Source organism: Atractosteus spatula, chromosome 8 (genome assembly GCF_055471065.1).
Source record: "Atractosteus spatula isolate fAtrSpa1 chromosome 8, fAtrSpa1.hap1, whole genome shotgun sequence".
Taxonomy (NCBI): Eukaryota; Metazoa; Chordata; class Actinopteri; order Semionotiformes; family Lepisosteidae; genus Atractosteus; species Atractosteus spatula.
The window spans coordinates 59,915,180-59,939,289 of NC_142713.1; the positions used below are offsets into that span (position 1 = coordinate 59,915,180).

Consider the following 24,110-nt stretch of genomic DNA (forward strand, 5'->3'; position numbering starts at 1 on the left):
GGCTAAGTGGCTTCTGTGAAGATCACCGGTGTGAGTGTGTGTCTGTGTGTGTGCCCGGCGATGGACCAGCGCTCCGTCCAGAGGGAACCCTGCCTTGTGCCCGTTGCTTGCCGGGACTGGCTCTGGCTCTCCCGCGATGGGTTTATAGGTAGAAAAATGGATGGAAAAAAGCATAAAGACTTAGGGCCAGAAGAAATGTGCTGGAGGTATATTTGTGTTCCTACCCAGCTCAACTTTCAGTGACAGTTACAGGGCCTATATACACACCCTTTCCAGAGTAACACATTGCGTGGCCCTACAGCCTGATCTCAGTCCAGTCAATAATCTGGGGAATGACCTGAAGGTTGCTGTCGGTCAAGTGTCCCATCGCAGTCTGACTGAGCCGGAACCGATCTGTGGGCAAACACACGGCCAAATCTAGACGCGCTGCTGGACGTCAGTACCGACCTTTCCTCCAGGTTCTTACTCACAGTGAGACCACTTATCCACCCCAGTTTTCTTGGTTTTCAATTGTAATTATTTCCCAGAATGTTATTTCTTGTTTTTCTCTTGGAGGAGTTGTCAGTAATGTCACTAGGGACTTGTGAGAAAAGGTAGTAGCTGAGAGAGTAGGCGTCCAAAATCCTAGGGGCAAAAGGCAGTATGCGTGGTCGGGGCAGGCAGGCTTGGTCAGGATTCTGGAGGGTCAGATTGAGAGTATACTAATCCAAAAGATGCTGGTCAGAGACAAAGTCGAAGCCGGAGACAGAGCTGGGTCGGGTATCCAAAAGGCAGGTCAGAAAGGTATCCAAATCCAATAACCGCTAGACAGAGACGAAGACGTAGCCGAAGACGAAACAGGGTCGGTATCCAGAAGTCTGATCAGTAAGGTACGCGCACAAGAGAAAGGCTAAATTCGATCTCAACGGCGAGCGAGGACTGAGAGGAGTGAGAGGGTATAAATGGAAAAATGGGCGTGAGCAGAGCTGATCCTGTCCGAGGGTGTCCAGTGTGCCTTTATAGGACCTGCCCAGCTGGGGCTCCTCAGCTGGAGCGGTGCGGAGCGGTGCCAGGGCGGAGCGGTGGCGCTGTGGCTCAGGATCTGCGTCTGTGGCTGGAAGGTTGCCGGTTCAAATCCCACGGCTGGCAGAGGGATCCTACTCCGTTGGGCCCCTGAGCAAGGCCCTTAACCCCAACTGCTCCAAGGGCGCCGTACGATGGCTGACCTTGCGCTCTGACCCCCAGCTTCTCTCCCTGTCTGTGTGTCTCATGGAGAGCAAGCTGGGGTCTGCGAAAAGACAAATTCCTAATGCAAGAAATTGTATAGGGCTAATAAAGAAACATTATCATTATTAGCTGGAAACCAGGACAGCTGGGCAGACTACTTCTACCAGGGCTCCGCCTCCACACTGGCCATGCCCTCGCCTCAAGCCACGCCTTCTAGTAATCTGGCCATTTCCCCTGAGAGCACGGGGCTGAACTTCGAACAAGCAGGGGCTCTCACCACTAGACCCACACAGCAACCTGTTATCAAGAGCGGTGGATTGTATCTGACACCTTACTCTGAGACAGAAACAAGATAGCCCCTGCATGTAAGCAATAGGGATTAGCCTGTGACTCTGACAATGCAAGCCAGGTGCCTTAGTAATTGTTTCTCAGAAAAGAGCTTAACGTAGTACAGTAGGTGTTCCTGAAGGTTTTCATTTCTTCACATGGAGCAGCTTGTCTGTACTTGCTTCAGCTTTAATTAATGATATGGGGGGGCTCGCTTCTCCCCCAAGATAATTACTGTAAACCTGAGCCCGGCCAGAGCTCGGAGTGCGTTTGTATCTCTGTACCTGTACAGTCCTGAGGAGGTGCCAGCCCTTCTCTGCGAGGTGTGGAGCCCTCACGTAAAGCTGTACATGTAGGAGCTCCCTGGCCTGGGACTGCGATGTTACTGAGGGGCAGGAGTAGATTACGTTTCCCTGTGGAATCCAGTCCAGTCAATTTGCGCGGAGTGCAGGCTGTATAGACGGGGCCTTGAAGCAGCGCCGGGCCCGCGACTGTGAATAATTGATGCGGTATCAGGATGCGGTCTTTTCATAGGCCAGCGTGATCCTGATTGAGTGTTTCCTGACAGGGGCAGGCCCTACAGCGAGGGCTTCCCTACGGAGCAGTGTCCACTGCCCCAGAGAGGCCTGGCATTTCTTCGGATTCAGCCTCTCAGTGCTGTCCTCACTGTGGACGTTCTCATCAGAGGATCTGCTAGTGTCCAATCCACCAGGATTAGCTTGCTTTTGTGGATGGGAGTAGTTACACTCCTTCTTTTTGCTTTTACCCGTGATCTTTAAATTGAAGCGGATCCTTCTTAATGACTCTCTGGCGCTGTGCTGCTGAGACACTCACGGTGTCCTGCCCGTGTGGAGGAAACTGTCTCCTCACAGACTCCTCCATTGTTCGTGCAAGTATCTTTTTATAAAATAAATGCCTTTATTTTTCCTTGTTTTTCTCCCAGATACAGTATGAATGTCTAGAGTCTGGTTGCAGAGACAGTTTTATGTGCTGATTTCACTGTCAGCCAGTGTTGCAGCAGACCCCTCTCTTTGTACAGAATGTCTCTCAGTACAAGCGATGGAGAGTCGCTGTGGGTATGCCACATATATCAGCCCAGCGACGAGCTGTTTGAGACAACTTGCTCTCCCTGAGACACACAGACGGGGAGAGAGAAGCTTGGGGTCAGAGCGCAGGGTCAGCCATTTATACGGCGCCCCTGGAGCAGTTGGGGTGAAGGGCCTTGCTCAGGGGCCCAACGGAGTAGGATTCCTCTGCCGGCCGTGGGATACGAACCGGCAACCTTCCAGATCCTGAGCCACAGAGCCACCGCACTGACTTCAGGATGTAGGAATGATGTTGTTTTTGGATTGTTTGTTTGGTTTATCTGACACAGCTGGTGAGAACTGGGCATTGGCGCTGCTGTGAGAAAGTTGACAGAACCAGCACTTTCCAGCGCTGTCAGCTGACCAGGGCTTTCAGATGTTAGTCTTAATTCTGTGCATTGCCCCACTCTGCTGAAAAGAAGTGGCTTTTGGTGAAGGGAGTTTATTTTCTACAAAGGTATTACGATTCCTGCCTGTAATGGATTAGGTCAGGGTTTTGATAAGAACCTCGGTGTGTTTTGTGTTCCCTTGCATTGCTTTTTTTATTTCATAGGCAGAGAGCAGGACTGATCCGTGATGAGGGTGCTAAGCAGCCTGTGCTCTGAGCTGGTCCACGCAGACCTCTGCTGCTGAGCTGCTCCCTCTCTCTTGAGAAGAGAAGAGAAACCCTGTGGTCTCTCTAAATCTCACCCTGGCGCCGCCGGTGCTGCAGCCCGTTCCTGAGTGACCGCGCCTGTTTGGAGTGATTAGCCTCAGTGGCAATGGGCTTTTCTGTTAGGCAGTATTGGAAAACACTGGAGCTTTTTTCTCATTTATCACAATTGCTTGGTTTCTCTCGTTCTCTGCTCTCAGTTAGAACTCTGTTTTAGCCCAGCCAAATGTGTTTCAGGTGCAGTAGCACCTCTCAAAAGCCTACGGTTTCTGGGATATGCACACAGCACACCATGCAACAGGAATAAATATATACAGTATACTCAGACAGCAGGGAGGCATGCAGTGCACCTGCAGTGACTGCTAAGAAAGGCGTTACTGTTTCATTATCTCTCTGGTGTCTTAACAAGCAAAAGAGGTGAGAATGCTCTCTCTGTGCAGGGACTGACTGCCTGAACACCAGGAACAGGCAGTAGTTTTGCTGTACCAGTGAAGGCACTGTAAAACTCACCAGTTTAGTGTGTGCATTTTGAAACAGATGCCAATAGTTTTTGTGTTTTGGGACAAAAGCGGAAGTTTATACGATTCCCATTTCCATGTGGGTGAAGATCTTACAATAAACATGAACGTCTTACCTTTGAGCACAGTTAGTCTGCCATTCAGTGGCGCTGCTATAAAGTGCACAGCCCATCTGAAATGAGCTGTATTTGCTTTAATGCGTGTTTGGATCTACAGTAACACCTGCAGATGGGTTTGCGTAAACATTGGAAAAACTGTCGATCTTTACAGATTGCAGTTCTGCTAGGGTGGCGTTTTAGTTTCCCATTTGTCCAGAAGGCGAGAGCGGTAATTTGTATGTTCTGTCAAATCTAAATGTGCCATCGGGATGCAGCGCTGCAGAGAAAAGGCGCTTCTGCAGTGGGATGGGCACAGCACCAGCGGATTCAATCTGTTGGGTTTTCTGGCGATGGGAATGCAGGCCTAATTTCACTCAGAGTGTACCTCCCAAGAGGAGGTAGGAGGTATGTGTTGCATGTAATTAGGCTGCAAATTGACGCCTGTTTGTGTAACAAATTAGCACATTAGATGTCTCCACTAAAATGAGTAATTGAGCTGCTACCAAGAACACCACTCATGCTCTGTGGGGGGCTGTTTCTTCATAATGACCCTCCTGCAGAGCGCTTCTGCGCTGGGCCTGCACTCTGCTGCTCACCTCCCCCCTGCGCCTCAGGCGTTCAGAAAACACACTGAACAGGACAGTCCCGCTGCGCCACACCCAGCTTGAGCTTGAACTGCAGCACGGAGAAGCGCTCTTAACCTTTCGAAGCCTTCAGAACTGCCGCTACCTCTTGCGGATTGCACAGAGGGCGTGAGCCCAGGCAGTGGATAATTCCTAATCATTATAATTACTAATAATTAGTTATAATCATTCAAAATTATAATACATATTATAATCACATATTATTATATATATTATAATATACATAACATATAATATAATATCTATTATTACAATTGGTTATTATAATAATATTATAATTATTATTAATTATAATTAATAATTGTAATTCCTAATCATTATAATTCCGATAATATTCTGGAGTGCGGCTTGTGTTTCCCAGCTCACCAGCTTGTGTTGTTGCAGTTCCCGCTTTTTTCCTTTGTGTTGCGGACCTTCATCTTCCATGGGCTCTCATCACCTCTCCACAGGTATCGTCCCCTGAACGAAAGCCACGCAGTTCTGGCGCTACAGCAAACGGTACAAGCGATCATCGGTCCAAGCAAGACTGTTTCAGCATTCCTCCCCACCCCCACTCCCGGGAGTCCGGCAGCACGGGCCACTTGCTGCTGAAATCATTTCTTTGGCCGATTTACAAAAACTGGGGTGGGCACGCGAGCAGGGGAAGGAACCGCAGGGAAAAGCACTTGCAGGGAGGCAGAAATCCCAGCCTCAGTGTAAACAGGGCTTTCGGCACTTTGCAAGCCTAGTTGGAGCTGCTGGGAGAGGTGGAAGATACAGATCGCTCTACACTAGCTGGCTTCTTTCAAGGAAGGCTGAACGAGACCAACTAACTACCAACTAACTACCAAATGGGCGAGATGGGTCAAATGGTCTCCTCTCGTTTGTCACCTTGCTTGTGTTCCTACTCCTCTAGATGGGTTTTGTTTCAAGAGGAGCTCAGGGCAGCAGGGGCTTGCTGCTTCATGGCTGACCGAAGCAGCCGAGCGCCGAGCGGCACCAGCAGTCTGGGTCAAAGGGCACATCGGCGAGCGTGAGAACGCAAGCCATCGCTCTGCTGCAGGAGCAGCCCAGACCGCCCCTGCAGTGTCAGACAGGGTGTCCGAGACTGTGGGGTTATTTGTGTTTGTATTTGCATTCCGATAGGCAAACAGTTAACCGTTACTATAGGCGAGTCATCCGTTCCAATTATTTAAATCTGATAGGGAGAGTTTCTTTTTGGTGGTAAATATTTACAGTATGAACACCTCCACGTGGAACTCTTCTTGTCATCTTGTCATTCTCTCCATTTGTGTTATGTGGACGTGTAGGAAAAAAAGACTGAAATGATCTCAAGAGCATAATGCAAAATGCCATTTAATATCAAACAAACGTGTATTGTCTTGTTCCCAATATGAAACTGCATTGAGCGAGGCGGGATTAAGCTTTTATCTGCATAAGCAGAAGCTCTTGCAGACTTTACATTCTCTTCTGTGTTCCACATTCCTAAACCTCAAGATTATCCCAAAACAGCTCGTAACATGTCTTACTCGTCATGGTCAGCCATGAAATAATTCTACAGATTTTTGGACTCAAACTGAGACACACAGTGTGTCTCTTTTTAATAATTGCTTACACTTATATAATGCTTTTCTGGACACTCCACTCAAAGCACTTTACAGGTAATGGGGATCCCCTCCACCACCACCAGTGTGCAGCCCCACCTGGATGATGTGACGGCAGCCAGAGTGAACCAGTACACTCCCCACACACCAGCTCTCAGTGGAGAGGAGAGCAAAGTGATGAAGCCAGTTCAGAGATGGGGATTATTAGGAGGCCATGACTGGTGAAGTCCAGGGGGAAATTTTGAAAATCTCTTTTCAAGAAACACCCTGGGATTTTTAATGACCACAGAGAGTCAGGACCTCAGTTTTATGTCTCATCTGAAGGACGGCACCTTTTTACAGTATAGTGTCCCCATCACTATACTGGGCTATTAGGACCCACACAGACCGCAGGATGAGCGCCCCCTACTGGCCCCACTAACACCTCTTCCAGCAGCAGCCTTAGGTTTTCCCAGGAGTCTCCCATCCAGGTACTGACCAGGCTCACACCTGCTGAGCTCCAGTGGGTTGCCAGCTGTGAGTTACAGGGTGACATGGCAGCTGGCTGTTAGGATGAATGTGAGGTGGGGCTGGGCAACAGCAGTAGTATCTGTTGCTGTACTGAGGCAGCGATGATCTCGGACTGGTTCTGAACCAGCCTGGACACGAGCGGCCCATAACCTAGTGTGTATCTGTCTCCACTTGCCTTCGTTTGCAAAGCCATTGACACGCACAGTTGCAGAAGCCAATTATCTGCAACAAAAACCGCCGGGGCCCCTCTGCTGTATTGCTCTAGGTCTCTGTCCCAAGACGGGAGAAGTAACCCAGCCTGAGGAGATGGCAGGCTGGGAGCTTTCAGACCTTGTCCCCCACCTGCATGAGGAGAGCATTAGCCCAGGTGCTGCCTGTGTTACCATCCGGAAGGCCCCTTTGGAGAAAGTAGAAGTTTGTCCAGAAACGTGGGTCGGGCCAGGGTCAAACACCAGTCAATCCACAAAGAAAGTTCAGGGGAGAGAGACAAAAAAACCCATAAGTCGACAAAGGAAGCAGTCCACAATAACCAAGTCAAGAGCCAGAAGACAAAGCCAGAAACAAGCCAGGGGTCAGAACCAGAAATCTTGTGCGGAGGGAACAGGGACCGATGCAGCTCTAGCTGGGTAAAACCCAATCCTGAGCAAGGAGTGGAGTGTCAGGCTGGTCTACGTAGGCAGGTGGAAGAAGCTGTGTGTGATTAGTTCATTGGAAACCGCACTAGAATGTGAAGGAGATGATTGAGGGCGGTGAGCTCTCCGGCTGCACATGTCGCAAGGCAAGCGGACAGTTTGGGCTTGCTCTGCTCTCTAACCCACGCTCCTCTGCCCTGTCGACAGCACAGCACCGCCCTCCCGCTTGACGGACGGGTGTCCTGAGCCTTACACTGCAAGAGAAGCTGGGGCAGGCTCTTTCATACTCCTGTTTAGCCAATGAGATGCTGTGAAAAGCGATAGCAAGCTTGAAGTCAACATGCGGATGGAGGGACAGGGATGCTTAGACCTTGCCTTACGAAAGCCCCACCTGTGGCTCCCTTGGCCTGAGTGGGTTCAGCCTGTCTGTGTAGAAAAGGTGCAGAACTGCAGGGTTTCAGTTTGTTGAAAGCAGGAGATCTGTTTTGCGAGGACCTGCTCTTGAACTTTGGGATAACCATGGAGAATGTGGTGTTATCCAGGCTATAAAAATGCTCTTAAAAAGCACGGGAAAGGTTTCAGCTGAGAGGAGGCCATTAGGCTTATGTAGTCCAAGCGTAGTTAGTAGTTAGTTGATGCCAGGATCTCCTCCAGCTGTTTCTTGACGGGTGCCTGCCAGGGTATCAGCTTAACAACATGGACAGGTAGCTTGTTCTAGACTCTCAGAACCCTTTGAGCTATGAAGTGTCTCTCCTAATCTCAGATTTTAAATGAACCTCCATTATGTTTTACTGTTAATTCTGAATAGATACAGTATGCTGTTTTTTTTTCTGGCATTTCCTGGAAGATGTAGCGGATGCCAGCATTACCACCTAAGTTGCTGTGTGGTACGTAGCCTCTCCAAGATCAGCCCTTCTCATTTTATAGACTTTTTATACGTTATATTAATTTGTTTTCTGCGATGGACTGGCGTCCAGGGCGTGCTCTTTGTTGCGACCTGTGGCTTGCTGGCTCCCCCGTGTCCCTGTATTGGACGAAGCGGTGAGAAAGCGGGCGGGTTTATACAGTGTGTTTTACTTACAGCCCTGCGTGGGCGCCAGTGCTGAAAGTGAAAGGGCGGGGCACTTGTCTGTCTGTCTGTTTGCGAGGGAGGAAGTCGGGGAATGCGGCGCCTGCGCGCTGTGTCTGACTGGAGCCCGCTGTGTGTCGCGGCTCATGCTAGCACCCCTGCCTGCGGTGCGAGCACGTTGCTTCAGTAACAGTCTGCTGAATGTCACTCATTCCTCCCGCTGCCTCACAGCGGCGACGCTGGGGACCCGGGGAGACCTGCCACTATCGCACATGCTGTGGAGGTTCACCAACGCAAGCAAAGCAGCGCCCCGTGTTTGTGTTTGTGTTTGTACACCCGCTGTCGCTGCTGGCTTCCTCTGCAGCGCACATGTGCGTGTGCAGGGTTCAAACTACAGTACGGCTGAACAAAACGGCAAGGAGTTGGAGATTTTAAATGCTCGCATGCTAAATAAATGCTTTGCTGGTTTGAAGTAATGTCCAGATGTTTGACTGGGAAAGCACTTCCTGTCTTAATAATTTTTTCCAGCTGTCGGTGCCACTGTGCACTTTAGGATACCTGTATCAGAGAGCAGTGCCTGACTCTGGATGCCAGTCATTTCAGTCTTCCAATTACCGGCTCAACTGGCAGAGTGAGCCGAGACTGGCCGCTTTCGCTTTCACCTTTGTGACTGAATCTTTGCTGCCTGCCTGATATCTGCACTGGTTAGCACTGCGTGCTCCTGTAAGGTCCTGTCTTGTTCTATTAGATATTTTTGATAGAGCACTGTTTCTGTCACTGTCTTCACTGTAACACAGGTGTGTGAGTCTCTTGGCGAGGTTGTTATGGTAAAGGGGAACCTGTTCTCAGCTGACTTACCAATTCAATTAAAATTAAATATATTGGTATTTTTTATTTACACAGTAACTGGGCACAAGATTACACATCCTGTTTGTTGGTATTGCGCCTTAAAAAAAGCAATGTATTGATTTTCTAATGGCACTTGATTGCAGTGTTGTCATGGTCAGGGAAGTTTTTGCTGTTCGTTTTTTTTAATCTCGTCCTTAGTATTTTTACATCCTTAGCACCTCATCCTTAGTAGTTTGCTGTGATTACAACACATCCTTGTGCTTGTGTCTAAATGATTTTTTGTTTGAATGCGAAGGCAGCTGCAGGATGTCAGTGTGGCCTTGTCTGAGCTGTGCCGGTCTCTTTAAAGAGAAAGAGTCCCTTCTTCCTCTTGTAGATTTTGTAAGCGGTTACTCCTCCCCTTCCCTGCTGTCACTTGAATTTGTGCATCTTTCAAAAAGCATCCCACCACACAGTTAAGTCAGAAGCCTTTAGACTGTATTGTGGCAAAACCAGATGTTATGGAGAAAAGCCATTTAAAGAACCCAGTTAGGTTTTAATCAGAGAGCCTAACTGGCAGGCTTCCTTTCGACATCAATCCTAAAATTAAACTGTGGAGCGTTTTAGGAACAAAATGTTTTCCTCTCGGTGTGTGCGATAGCCGCCAGGGTCCTGCTGCTGTAGTCTTCAGGAAGCACAGGGGCGTGGTGATGAGCACTGCTGCGTGGCTGCTCCCGGATCCTGGGTTCGATTCCAGTTTGAGATTACCTTCAGTGTGGAGTTTGCATGGTCCTCCTGCTTTTGTGTAGGTTTTGATCAGGAGCTCCTCTTCCCTGTCACTTCTCACGGACATGCAGGTTACTTTGACAGTCTAAACGACTCCTTTCCAAGGGGATGTAAGCCCCATATGACCAATGCCTGCTACCAACAAGAAACCAACGAGCTGAATGACAAATTTCCAATGTGAAACAATTTCCATCAACAATGGGGAGAAATGTGCCCCACAAAGTGAGTGAGGGGAAAAAAGGAAGTGAGGTACAAGCTCTCCCCCTGAAATTATTTATTGGGTATCAGGGCATTTCTAGAATAACATCTGCTAAAATATGAAGTACAGTGTCAGCGCTCTGTAAAACTGTTAGGAGCTTATAAAACTATTATTCTCTTTTCAGAAAGATCTCATTTCATTTTAAAGTATATAGGCTGCTCTGTGCTTCTTCAATGGCATCCCTGTGCACTATTGTCCTAGTTTAAAAAAATATCTTGAAATAAAAGAGCTAATTCATTATCATTTACACACGATACTAACATATGGCTGTCGCTGAACTGTGGTTCACCAAATGTGTATCGATCTCACTCTGAAATGCTGTGTTCTGCAGCCAGCGAGCTGATGGTGATGTCTTTCACAAGACGCCACCCAGCTGAGAGTCAAGCAGCTGAAAAGGTAATCAGACATTTCAAATGAGCCGGGAAAGGAGCTTCAGGTGCAGGGAATTCTACTGTTTCTTCTCTCCCAGTGTAAAATGCCCTGTGTGATTTGTATATAGTAACTGTGCTTTTGCACATATTTTTGGTATATAATGAAAATGAGGGAGGTGATTGTGGTTTTAATCAGTGGCAAGTCAAAGCGAAGAAAGGGTGAGAAAGCCAGCATGTGTTACTGACACTGGAAAGCCAAGCTCTGCTGCACTTTGTGTGATGACGTGAAAATACTGCATCTTCTCCCGGGGGACAGCAGCAGACGGAGCAGCACCCTGCCTCACTGCAGCCCTGTGAGCGCAGCTCTCTGCTGCAGACACAGCTCAGTGAGGAGACTCCAGCTGCCTGCTCCGGCCTGCCTCTTCCTCAGGGCCACAGAAGTCAAAGCTCTGGACTTGCAGGCAGACAGTATGTGCCTTATGTCCAGGCCCCTGGGATGTATTGTTTTAATTGCCAGTTTAGAAGAGGATGTAAAAGCAGGGCCATTACGGTTACAGGGATAAATGCCTACGGATAATTGCTTTCCATACTTTCTGGTAAACTGGCATAATATCGATAGGAGGTCTGATTTAGTGTTTTTGCAGTGCTCATCCGTTCATACTGATGGACAAAAAGCTGAGTGATCTAAAGGCGAGTTCAGTCTCTGTATGTTTCTGATCAACAGCTATTGACCAGGCAGTTTCCCCTTGTAAGGGATACTCCTGTGAGAATACTTTTTCAGATCTGGCGCTTGGATATTGTTTTCACGTACTGTAAAATGTCAAAAGAAAAAAAATGACCTGGCTGAATTCGTCAGTATTGTTAAACCTTGACTCAGACACTTAAAATAGTCCTTCTCATAATTTCATGTTGGAGATGGGTCAGCGCTCGTCTTTCTTGGCTCTTCTGCAGATGATGTTCAGGCTGTTGCAGGACCACTGCACACACCTCCAGCGGGTCTGTTCTTTCAGACTGTACACACATTGTTCAGACCCAGGGCCTCACAGCCAGGCTATTCACGCCCGAGACCCAGCAGCGGGCAGGAGCCAGTGCAAGGCTGGCACGATGCAGACTCCCTCACAATAGCTTTTTAACATTCGCTTCCTGAACTTTCCTGAGCCCTTTCGATATGGACACCACCCAGACCCATTCTGCCTTCATGTAGCCTGTTTTTTTCTTTTTCCTGTAACAAAAAGCCCCACTGTGCTTGCAGAAGAAAAGGCCCAGTGAAACACAGGCGTCTATTCACCCACACATCTGGCGTTCTGTTTGTCTTGTGGTAGGAAAAGGTGCAGGTTGGTGCTGCAGAATCTTTGCTAAATATGCTTACAGCGCGAGTGGCGTCAGACCCTTCAAGAGTGGCCGCCCGTCATCTCAGAGTGACGAGAAAAGAGAGAGGGAGGGCTTCCTGTCTTTACGAGTGGTTATGGTGATTTGCATTTAATGCAAACAATTGGAGCTGAGCTGAAGGAAGAGGCTTGAAGGGGAACCAGGTGCGAGGGTGTGTCACATGGCACTCTCCTGCGCTGGCAGATCGTGTCCGGCGCAGCAGGCGGAGTTCTGCCCTGTGATGGGGAGCAGCAGCACGTCGGCGCTGAGATAAGGTCGCCCACTAGTGTGTTCGGACAATTGGTCTTTATAAAGCCTTTCAGTGTTTTCAGTTCTCGCTCTAAGACACAGATTTGATGTTTTTAGGTTCTGCTAGAAACATGAGCAATGAAGTGCCGGGGATAGGGTGTCATGTAGAAAGTGGCACAGAGGGCGAAACTCTCCCCATGAGAGCCGTCGGGGTGAGGTACATTACTGTGATTGATCGGGACTGCTGATCTGCCCGAGTCTGGCCTTGAAAGACACACACACACCCTTTTTCCCGGGAGACCCCAGGCACCGACCGGCACAAGAACTCACATGTGCACACCCTCGGACGAAAAACACACAGAGCCGGATTACAGGTAGCGGCAGGAATGCACCATGGAGACCACTGGCAAAATAAAGCTGCAGAGTTCATCTGGTGCTATTCAAGAGGGTAACGACCATCCTTATTTCCAAAGTGGGACTGAACTGGAAAAGGGGACGGCCGTTTCAAAAGCCAGTTTGAAATATAATGTTCTGCCAGGACAGTATAAGTGTGGAAACCTGTTGCAAACTATAGAACCGAATAAGAAAAACAGACTATTTTGTAGCATATTATTTTGATCTTTCTAGAGCGAACAATAAGCATATGGAACTTAGGCAGTAATTCAACTTGGAAATAAATGCGGTTACCAGTCTTGGATGGGACTCGTTGGTTTGAGTTTTCCCAGAGATTAAGGGTGGAAAATGGGCTGGAGATCCTGAGGGGACTGGCTGCTGCCTGGGTCTGGTAAAATCTCACCATGCATTTAGAGGGAGATGTCACTGATTTGAAAAGCTGTACTGAGATTTGCTGCTAGCATTAAAACTGTTCTCTCAGCACCCTATAATATTAAAGACGGTATCAGGTTGAGTTAAATGAAAATATTTATGCTATGCAGAAAATCCAGATATCTTGAGGTTAGCTCTTAAATTACACCGCAGGTCCTGGAGTCCTGTTCTGGAGTACCTTGTCTCTTCTGGTACTTATTCCAGTTCAATTAAACAGTTTGCTTATACTTTTTAAACAGTTTCAGTTCTTGAACAGTAGACGGAGGTTAGAATTTAGCGCGAATCCTGTGCCTGAAGTTGGATACCCTCTGTCTTCTCGGGTTTATTGTTTGAATAGAACTTACAGTATGTGTCCATGCAGCACTGCGGAATCTCATTACTGACAGTGTCTCTCCCACCTCTGTCTGCACAGCATTAGCTGATAAACAACACGAAAACTACAGGAGAGCAATGGCTTAATACCAGGCAGATTTTAGCTCTTTATATTTTTTAAAAATAAAACCCATAAACACATTATTTGTAAGGCCTGAGTGCAGAAAACTGCTAGAAATCAATCAGGTGCTCAGAATTAAAGGATCAATTAAGGGATCAATAAATCTAATTGGTTATGGAGCTCAGCTGAAGTGAAAACGTGGGGGCCAGCACAAGGAAACTCCACATGATCCTCCTTGATTATTAATGCAAAAAACATTCTCTTGAATATTGCCTAAAAGTGGGAGAAACGTCTTGTTTCTTTCTCAGATAAATGAATGTTTCCATTTTGTAATGACCGGCACACATTCTGAGATTCACATCTCCTAAGAGGCGGGGTGTGCTTTTGTCTGTGGCTTGTGGCCTGGGCTTGTGGCCTGGGCACTGCGCCGCTGGCATGCAGCTGTGCAGGGTGTTTGTTTTGTTGCCTAGATACATCAGACCGAGAAAGGAAGTTGATCTGAGGTCATGAGGCATGTACTGTAGCTAGTGATGGCTGTCGCGAAAGCAAAAAAAAACAGGAAAAAACTGTTCTGGAATTGGGTAGTAACACGTAAACATAAACACGCTGTCCAAACGGCAATGAAAATATAAACAAATTAGGTTTTTGCCGGGGAGTTTCATTACAGTGGCATTGATATTACTGCTTCATGCATGATACAACACTTGTTCTACAGTGATACATTACTTTTACACTTTTTCGTGCCCCTCGCAGATGGTTTTTTGCTTTGGGGTCTCACCATGAGTCTTCAGCTTGTGTCCTTGAGCAAGCCATTGCTTTCTGAGCACTCCTGAGGGAGCTCCTGTTGTTGCTGCTCAATATTAATTTTCAGGCATACCCACTGCTGAGCTACCAGTCCTGTGCAGGGCACAGCCCTCCAGAGCAGCTTTCTGAAGAAGGATAGATGAAGCTAATAGAAATTTTAGATTTTATGACTTTCCCCTCGGCACCCATAAATCTCTGACAGCAATAAGGGCATCACGGCCAAACAATTGTGCTGAAACCTGTTTTCTATCACAAAGCAGTAAGACTTATCGTTCCCTCACTGTAAAGGTGCTTTTAGACCCTTTCGACTGCAGCTTGCTCACTTCCTTCCTCTTCCCTGCTGATTTCAAAGAGCAGCTTGTTTTTAAACATTTCAGAAGTAAACACTGTCGCGGGGCTGGCAGACAGAAGCTTAAAAGGTTTCTCCTGCGGTAAGTGTTTTGCTGCGAGATGAGGGGCAGTATGCCTGGCTCAGTGTCCCTGGGGCAGTATGCCTGTGTCAGTGCCCCTGGGGCAGTAACCCTGGGGCAGTATGCCTGCGTCAGTGCCTGGCTCAATGTCCCTGGGGCAGTAACCCTGGGGCAGTATGCCTGGCTCAGTGTCCCTGGGGCAGTAACCCTGGGGCAGTATGCCTGCGTCAGTGCCCCTGGGGCAGTATGCCTGGCTCAATGTCCCTGGGGCAGTAACCCTGGGGCAGTATGCCTGCGTCAGTGCCCCTGGGGCAGTATCCCTGGCTCAGTGCCCCTGGGGCAGTATGTCTGCGTCAGAGCCCCTGGGGCAGTATCCCTGGCTCAGTGCCCCTAGGGCAGTATGACTGGCTCAGTGCCCCTGGGGCAGTATGCCTGCGTCAGTGCCCCTGGGGCAGTATCCCTGGCTCAGTGCCCCTGGGGCAGTATGACTGGCTCAGTGCCCCTACGGCAGTAACCCTGGGGCAGTATCCCTGGCTCAGTGTCCCTGGGGCAGTATGCCTGGCTCTGTGCCCCTGGGGCAGTATGACTGGCTCTGTGCCCCTGGGGCAGTCCCCCTGGCTCAGTGCCCCTGGGGCAGTATGCCTTGGTCAGTGGCCCTGGCTCTGTGCACCTGGGGCAGTCCCCCTGGCTCAGTGCCCCTGAGGCAGTATGCCTTGGTCAGTGGCCCTGGCTCTGTGCACCTGGGGCAGTATGTCTGCGTCAGAGCCCCAGGAGCAGGGGATCGAGGCCTCAGTCAGCTGTGCTTTTACTCAGGCTGTGCTTCAGAGGCCTTGATCTTGTATACAGAAGTATTTAAAGAATGTGCATCTATATAATCAGTACTATTTCATAGTAGAAACGCAGTGTACTTAGGGCTCTGTGTGCAGAGTGGTCTGTGACATGGGGCAGTATGCCTGGCTCAGTGTCTCAGTGCCCACAGAGTGGTCTGTGATATAACGTTAAAATAATTCCTTGCACTTATGGAGTGCCTTTGATACCAAAGGACTCAGAGCCATTTACTTATAGGAGGGGACCATTTCATCCACCCAGGAAGTAGATAATTTATAATAACTTATTCACTTAAATTAATTTGTGAAGCATACAGTATACAGACAGAAGGTGTTCGGAGGGGGGGGGGGGGGGCTGTGTCAGCGTGTGTTAGCTACAAGAAAACAAGAAAAGGTTAATTTCACACTGAAAAGTAGAAAGGAGAGGAAGTAAGTCTATAGGATATAGTGTATACTGTAGATAAGTACTGGTTCTCCATATGCTTACATTTTGCTAGAACTGTTCTAGATAATGTACAGTAATGCCAGCAAACTGCTGCTTCTCCCTGTTCTGCTGGCAGAGCTGTCATGTTTATTCCTTACAGAGGTCTCCGTGAGTGAGAAAATAAGACAGGAGAGCATCCAGAGTTTACGTGTTTCACTGCCCCTGTGCATAACAGTACTGCACACAGACATTCGTGTTACTGCTGCCAACAATTGTGCTGTTCGATAACAGTTTGGCTCCGATAACCAATATAAATGTCTTTGAGTTCCCTCAGCTGTCTAAGCCTATACATTTCTACTGCAGTTAAGCATCATTGAATTTCTGTCAAGGTTTGCCGCTGAAACCATATTTTACCGTCTGATGCGTGGCTGGCCCTTATCATTCTGCGCTCTGACGTGCATTGTGGCATCCCCACAAGCTCATCTAGTTTCAGAAAGTTCTTCTCTTCTCGTCAAAACACCATCTCTCAGCACATTGTGAGCTGCTTCTCCACAGCACAGAAGTGCCCAGGTTGTCCAGCCTAGTGTGTCTGGGATGTGTTGTTTAGTCTCTATACAATAAAACACATTAGGCCTTTGTGAGAACTCTTTAATGTGACTGATGGTGGAATGAGTTCCTGGCTCTGACTGCACTTGGGCCTGTTCAGAAATATTCCCCGGTGCTTTGTCTAAACACATTTTGACTTGAGGGGAAATGAAGTCCAGTTTTAGGAGAGGAAAGGTTTTCCAGAACCTGTTTTAATCTCCTCTTTCTACAAGTTCCTGTGAGTGCCTGTTAGGGGTACACCCTCGTGTGAGTCACCTCAGGATCTGCTGCGTGCTGACGGAAACATGCTCACACACAGCAGCGGTACTGAGCACAGAGAATGTTTTGCTTATTTTAATCCCAATACTGACACACATTGACCCTGCTGAGTAATGCAAAGTGTTATTCAGGGTCAGATCTTCAGTAGAATCTAGATCCCCTGGAGAGCCTGTATGTAGTGGCTGACTCCAGCAAATCATTTTTAATAACCTAGGTCTTTCTAATCATTGTATTTAAAACCATAATCCCAGGGTTTTCAGAGACTCAAAGAGTGTCTGATTAAAATAGGTATTCCACACTTTGCTTTTCACCAATTTCATGAGAGAAGTAGCTTAAATAAACAGCTAGGAAAGTACAAGTTAAAAGGCAGATTTGGTGAAAGAGAAGACGATGCGTAGTGACGTGACTGTTTTGCTTGGTTGCAGCTGTTCGATCGGGTTCAAGAGGACAACCCTAACTTCCACAGCAAGATCATCCCGGTCAGCAGCGAGCTGACCCAGCCCGGCCTGGCCATTAGCCCAGAGGACGTGGGAAAGCTGACTGCTTCTATCCACATCGTCTTCCACTGTGCAGCCACCATCCGCTTTGATGAGCATTTGAAGTAAGAACCTGCTTTAATTCACAGACAAGTGCGGGGTTTTGCATGCAGGTGGTAAAAACAGGCAAACTGGGTAACACAGAGCTAGAAGCTAGAAGAGGCTACTGGTGAAAAAGACTTGGGCTTACAGTACATCTCATCATGTTCTTTCCTAGCAGAGCTATGATCCAGGGCTGACTAACTCAGAGCAGTTCTTATTGACTTCACCACCAGCTGATATTAAAAGGCTGCTTTGGGTTTCCATTTTTCCAGGATTCCTTCTGTTTTTATCTTTGTATTGATCATGGATTCAGATGCTGGGGGGAACTGGGAGTTAGGTCTCTAGTCTTAACAAGTCTTTATGTTCTACATTGACAAGACAGAAAGTACAATATAGCTGTGCACTGTGGGCTTTAATTTGTCTGGTATTGCCTAGATGAAAGTAGAGTATTTGTGTTAACCCCCTTGAGAGAATGAAGTGTAGGGAAGGTTTGTGCAGCAGATCTAATTCAGAAATTAATTCAGTTTCGGGGAAGCTGGCTTGGAGGTTAGCAGGGCTTCCTCACAGCTCTTGGGCCCTGGGTTCAACTCCAGCCAGGGTACCTTCTGTAAGGAGTTTGCATGCTCTCCCAGTAGCCCCATTGGTTGTCACCAGATGCTCCAGTTTCTAGGTGCTCTAGCTGAGCTGGTGTCTCTGAATTGCCTGGTGTACTGTATGTGTGTGTGTGCACTGCAATGGACTGGTGCCCAGCATAGGATGTAATCCCACATTCAAATGAAGAAGTGGCCACAGAAGATGGGTGGATATTTTAGAATACAACTTTAATGAATGATCCCAGGATATCACAGCTGGTATTGGTCAGCTCGGCGGAGTTACGTGTCCTTCTGTACTCCTCTATACCTGCACACATGTTCAGAATCGTTTACTCTTACAGCAGGAGAAACTCAGCTCAACTCGGCTCTCACTCGGCATTAAAATATCTTTGAAACTGGCGACAGATCTCTGCTTGAGAAGATAAATAACTTCAAGGGACGGATTTTAAAATTTATGAGAGAGGTGAAATGCCTGATGATCTGGAATATAGGAAATTCAACAGCCAGGATGAGGACAGAGTTGGAATCTCATTTCTTTCACTGTCTTTGTTCCCAGCCTTGGACAGAGATATTGGAACTCCATTGTACTAACAAAAATTCCTGTATTAAAAAAATTGTCTGTGAAACAGTGGCTTTTATTAGAAAAGATCAAACTTAGTTGTAATAGTACAGAAATATTCCCTCGGAGGTTTGATTTCCACTTCAATAAAATAGAACATCTGTGAGCACATTCCTTTGGGAGACTTGCTGTTCTTCAGGTTGGCGTTGGTTTCTGTAACAGGCTCTGTACAGTACATTTATTGACCTATTCCCCGAGATTCAGCAAATTGCACTGCAGCAAGGTTAACTCTTGTTATTTCTGAGTGTCAGCTCTTGAGGAAATTGGCCTGAAGCATGAAGCTGGCAACCAGCGTTCAGAGCTGTTCAGAGCAGTGCATCATGGTATTGTGTGCTGTCTCTCGCTCGTGCTTGGGAGCAAGAGAAACAAGGATACAGTCCAAGCACTACTGGATCCACTGTAGGAAACTGTCAATGCAAGGATGTTGGATGTTCCTTAGCAGTAATTAATAGTTTCTTTCAAACAAAAAAACTGATTTGGAAGTACAGTGCCTATAAAAAGTATTCACCCCCCTTGGACTTTTTCACATTTTATTGTTACAGCATGGAACCAGGATGGATTTAACTGAGACTTTTGCCACTCATCAACACAAAGTACTCTGTAATGTCAAAGTGAAAACAAATCTAGAAATTGTACTAAATTAATTAAAAATAAAAAGAGAAAATAATTGAATTCATAAGTATTCACCCCCTCCCAGAGTTAATACTTGGTAGGACCACAGCTGTGAGTCTCTTTGGGTGGGTCTCTATCAGCGTTGCACATCTTGACACTGGATTTTTTGCCCATTCTTCTTGGCAAAATTGCTCGAGCTCCATCAGGTTGGATGGGGACTGTTTGTGAACAGCACTTTTTAAGTCATTCCAGAGATGCTCGATTGGACTGAGGTCTGGGCTTTGACTGGGCCGCTCCAGGACGTTAACCTTTCTGGTTTTAAGCCTCTCCAGTGTGGCTTTTGCGGTGTTTCAGGTCATTGTCCTGTTGGAAGATAAATTCTCTTCCAAGTCCCAGTGTTCTTGCGGATTGCAGCACGTTTTCCTTCAGGACTTTTCTGTACTTAGCTCCATCTATTTTTCCTTCTATCTTTAAATTTTCCAGTCCCTGCTGCAGAGAAGCATCCCCAAAGCATGATGCTGCCACCACCGTGCTTCACTGTAGGGATGGTTTCTCAGTGTGATGTGCTGCGTTAGGTTTGCACCAAATAAAGTTCAATTTTGGTCTCATCAGACCATAGAATCTTCTTCCAAATTGTTCTTATCTAAGATGTAGAATAGCCAGTTTTATTGTAACTTACACACCAGTGGATGTGATGTGGAGTAGCAGCGTCTCACAGACTGTTAGAAACCGAGAGGCTTTGTTCTAAAGTCTTTCCCACAGGCGTGATCTCAATAAACCTACAAGACTTAAAAATGCATGGGTCTTTATAACATTGTGCTGTGGCTGGTGGCATTTTGAGTTTTTCTTTGTGTTTTAGTCCTTGCAGAAAAAGAGTCAGTAATAGGCCTTACCAATCTTTTGAGCACAGAGAACAGTCTGCATTTGTCCAGAATGGAGGCCAATTTGTTTCCATTGTCACAGGGATTCTTTAAAGACTGAAGTGATTTTAAAGATTCTTGTTTTTGTTACCTATTTGTAACATTTTGTTATTGTACAGTATATGTTAAAGTCTCTATTTACATGCTGGTATTAATAATCACTCTCCCAATCAAATCTGTAACACAACACAATAGTCTGACTTGAATACAGGGTCATTCAACAGGAATTGTGAAGAGTTCATCACTGTCAAACATTCTCTGCACACAGTTATTATGTACCAGTACCAATGTTTTTTATAATTGAGTGTAATTGATTTGTAAAATCCACTTATGTCTCAAAATGTTGTGTAAACAGAAAATAAAAATATCAGTGATATTTTCTCAGATATTTCGTCGTGTGTTGCTAGGAGCAGCTCTGTGCTGAATGAAGCTCTTCGGTGAGATTCTTTAAAGGCTCCCCATATTTCCCATAAACCCTCTCTGTGATGTTGCCGCAGATCCTCTTACAGATCTGGTGTTTTATGTTTGGAAAAAGCTTGGGAATTCCTTCATTAATTGGCTTGGCTTGGCCCAGCGCCAGAGAAGGCAGAAATGAGGCATTCGTTGCTGATTAAAAAAGCCTGTTTACAGTCAACATGATCAACTGTCAGAGGAGATCCAAGCTGTGCAGCAGTGCTTCAGCCAACACCCTCTTTTCCCTGGTATTATTGATATTAGTGTATATTCTATGGACCAGAGTATATATTATTGAGTAATTTGCAATGTTTTTGTGAGTTTTGAGTCTTGTTTGGCAAAAGATACTGGAATTAAAAACCAAAATGAGATATGAGATATGGAGTTTTAATTGTCTTCAGGTTCAGTGGGCTTCCAGTGAGTTTATTATTGCTTGTGGTGTCACATTGAATGGACTAATGTCAGGCCAGTTAATAGTGTGGTTTAGTATTGACTTTGTACTCCAGAGGAAATTCACCTCTACTACCACAATCTCACGATCTGATACAGTATCAGGGCATTTCCAGCTGCCCTCCCTGGAGTCCATCCCCTGAAGTGGTTTCTGGGGCCTGCTGGCAGACAGATCATTAATCAAATTTAGTCCGACACCTCAGTCTCACACTGCCTGTTACTGTTGGTCATCCACAGCGCTTATGAAATGGAGGAGTCTAAATATACCACTGATTCTCGGAAGATGGATGAGAAAGCATTCCCCTTGTCTTTTGCTGAGCCTGAATTATCAGCCAGCAGTGAATGGAGCCCTCAGAAAACTAGACCTGCCAGCATTAATCAGATTTACCACTACAGCCAATCAAAACATTCCTGGGACAGCTTGGTAAATGCTTTTGTTAGTGCCGTGTGTAAGAAATGGCCAGATATTCTACCTTCTTGCTAAGCGATATGAAACAGCAGTGGAAATCCAACCTCTGCTGTGACACACTGTAGATGTTTATATGACGAGGGCAGTGCTCTTACCTCTGCCGGGATCTGATTCCACTCGGTCGCAGGCTTTGAAGGCACACGCATGCACACACAGCACCACTGACCAGACAGCAGGCCACTCTGCCCTACCAGGAGACCCATCCTCTGCCACAGCAAGGTCGTACGCTGTCTAGATCGCAGAGGAGACGCTTGAGCCCTGTTACATTTAACTAGTTTGGAATAAAGTGTGAATGAATCACAGCTTTTTTTGAAGACCAAAGGTTTAAGGTAGGACTCTTTTCCTCCCTTTGCTTCTCTTGCCACTGACATCTGGGGGGCTCTTCTACACATTATTGACACCATTGACGTTCTTATGTAGTCCTGACCACCGTGGCATCTGATGGGTGTTTCTGTGCTCCTCAGGCATGCCTTGCCGGTGGTGTCTGATGGGTGTTTCTGTGCTCCTCAGGCATGCCTTGCAGCTCAATGTGATTGGAACGCAGCAGCTCCTCAGCCTGGCTCGCCAGATGCAGCATCTTGAGGCCTTTATTCACATCTCCACCGCCTATGCAAACTGCAACCGGAGACACATCGACGAGATCATCTACCCCCCTCCTGTGGAGCCCAGGAAGCTCATTGAGTCTGTGGAGTAAGTGTCCCCTGACCTGTCCAGCAGCACGGGCCTCCTGCTTTCCCTGACCGCCGGCACAACGGGAAGGAGGAGGAGCGGCTGGGGAAAGGATTGAGCCATCACATAAGGAAAGAATGAAAGAAGATCTGCTTTTCCATACAGAAACTGCAGTAGTTATTTTTCTTCAAAGCGTGTGTTTCAAGACTGTGTAAAGCACATGGACAGTTTTTTTAAATTGCTCATTTAACCATTCTTTAGCTTAACATGATCATGTGTTTTTCACGTTGGTGTCAGCCATGCCAAGGGAATCCTCGTTTATGCAGAGACTGAACGAGTTCTGCCCACAGTCCTTTGCACAGCAACAGGCACGCAGTGAACAGAGCACACAAGCACGGCGGGTCACTGGGCTGTGCCAGGCACGCTGCCATCTAATTCAATTTAATCTGGCTCTAGCTCTTCCGAGTGTTGTATTGTGGGAAAGCCAGACTGTGTGCACTCGCGGTCACACTCTCAGTCCCCACAGCCCCACAGGTGAGACAGGAAGCAGAGTGTAGCCCCTCTCAGGCCAGCCTTTCTCTCCGCTGCTGTCCATGTGGGGAACACAGGGCAGAACCCCTCAGGAAACCATGCAGCTGGTCAGATTCCATTCACGTGACCTGCAGCATCATCCAGTCGAAATTACTGTAACGTCCCTACAGTCCATTTCAATTGCAGATTTATAGATTGTGACATGTTTGAGTTTTTTCTTTGAAGAAGAACTGCAAAGGATATGATGGCAAACTGCTCGTTTCTACATGAGTGCTCCTGTTCCCTTGACTTGCACATGCCTCACTGTTATTCATGCTCTTCCCGGGTTGACGTGGTTTGTCACCAGGTGCTCATTTTTTTCTCCTACAGGTTATCCCCCCGGTTTTCCTTCGCCCCTTGGCTACTCTAGATGATCCCTTTCTGGGGAATTTTGTACTTGGGAGGTTTAGGTCTATAGAGAATTGGAACCAAATGAGTATGATGGTGCAACAGCTCTCCTCTCATCTGTGACCATTCTGATTAGCATAACATACACACGATTGATTATTTGCATGTTGTAATGGATGGTTCTGAGTTTTCACTTTGCTTAGGAGTGTTTCCAGCAGTCTTGCCATGTGTGTGGGTGTAATGATTACTGGTGACGTGTAGGTGATGTTCCCTGCTCAGGTGGATGGATGAGAGCATCATCCGAGACATCACCCCCCGGCTGATCGGGGACCGGCCCAACACCTACACCTACACCAAGGCGCTGGCCGAGTACGTGGTCCAGCAGGAGAGCGACAAACTCAACATCGGCATCATCCGGCCCTCCATCGTGGGCGCCAGCTGGCAGGAGCCGTTCCCGGTGAGTCCCGCAGCGCTCTGTGCAGGCGGCAGGGGCAGCTCAGGGAAACCAGACCGCAGCAGGGGCGGGCTTGGCCTCGCCTGTCGGGAAGCCCTGGGTCAGCCAGGGCAGCCGCTCACAGGCAGAGAGAGAGACAGCTCCCCCTGGGGGCCTCGGGATCAAGCCAGTTCCCCGCTGCTGGAGGCTGGACTCTCGGGCCAGTGGGCGTGGCGCTCAGCTGGTCTGTGGGCTTCGAGCGCTGGGCGCTGGGCCCAAGAATCGAATATCCAGCTGCAGAGCGACAGCTTCGGTGCACTACCAGGGGTGAGATACAGTATGATGAAATCTGAAGGGGATTAACCCTTTGCTTAGTGAGAGTGGAAATCCTGTCTGGAATAGTGCTGGCAGGAGCCTCACGCCACTGGCAGCTTGTCCCCGTTACTGCTGGGGGAGGCGCTTTGGCCAGGAAAGAGCCTACTTTTTGTTTCTCGTCGGTAAGAACACCTGATTTAAAATCTCTTGTCTTCGGATTCCGGTTGCACAGCCATCCCTTAGCCTCAGACACTGGGGCGGTTCTCCTTCCGGCCCGGCTGCAGGTTCGAAGAGCTGGGCGGCCAGGTC

The 24,110-nt window shown here is 47.6% G+C and overlaps 1 protein-coding gene across 1 annotated transcript in view; it reads left to right on the top strand.

Moving 5' to 3' along the window:
• The window catches only part of LOC148829952 (fatty acyl-CoA reductase 1), an 82,263-nt gene that overhangs the window by 39,107 nt on the left and 19,046 nt on the right, over positions 1-24,110 (top strand). Inside the window, exons 3-5 of the mRNA XM_088922618.1 lie at positions 17,198-17,373; positions 21,977-22,156; positions 23,333-23,510. Of these exons, the coding sequence (XP_088778744.1) occupies positions 17,198-17,373; positions 21,977-22,156; positions 23,333-23,510 (534 nt within the window). The remainder of the gene's footprint in view (positions 1-17,197; positions 17,374-21,976; positions 22,157-23,332; positions 23,511-24,110) is intronic.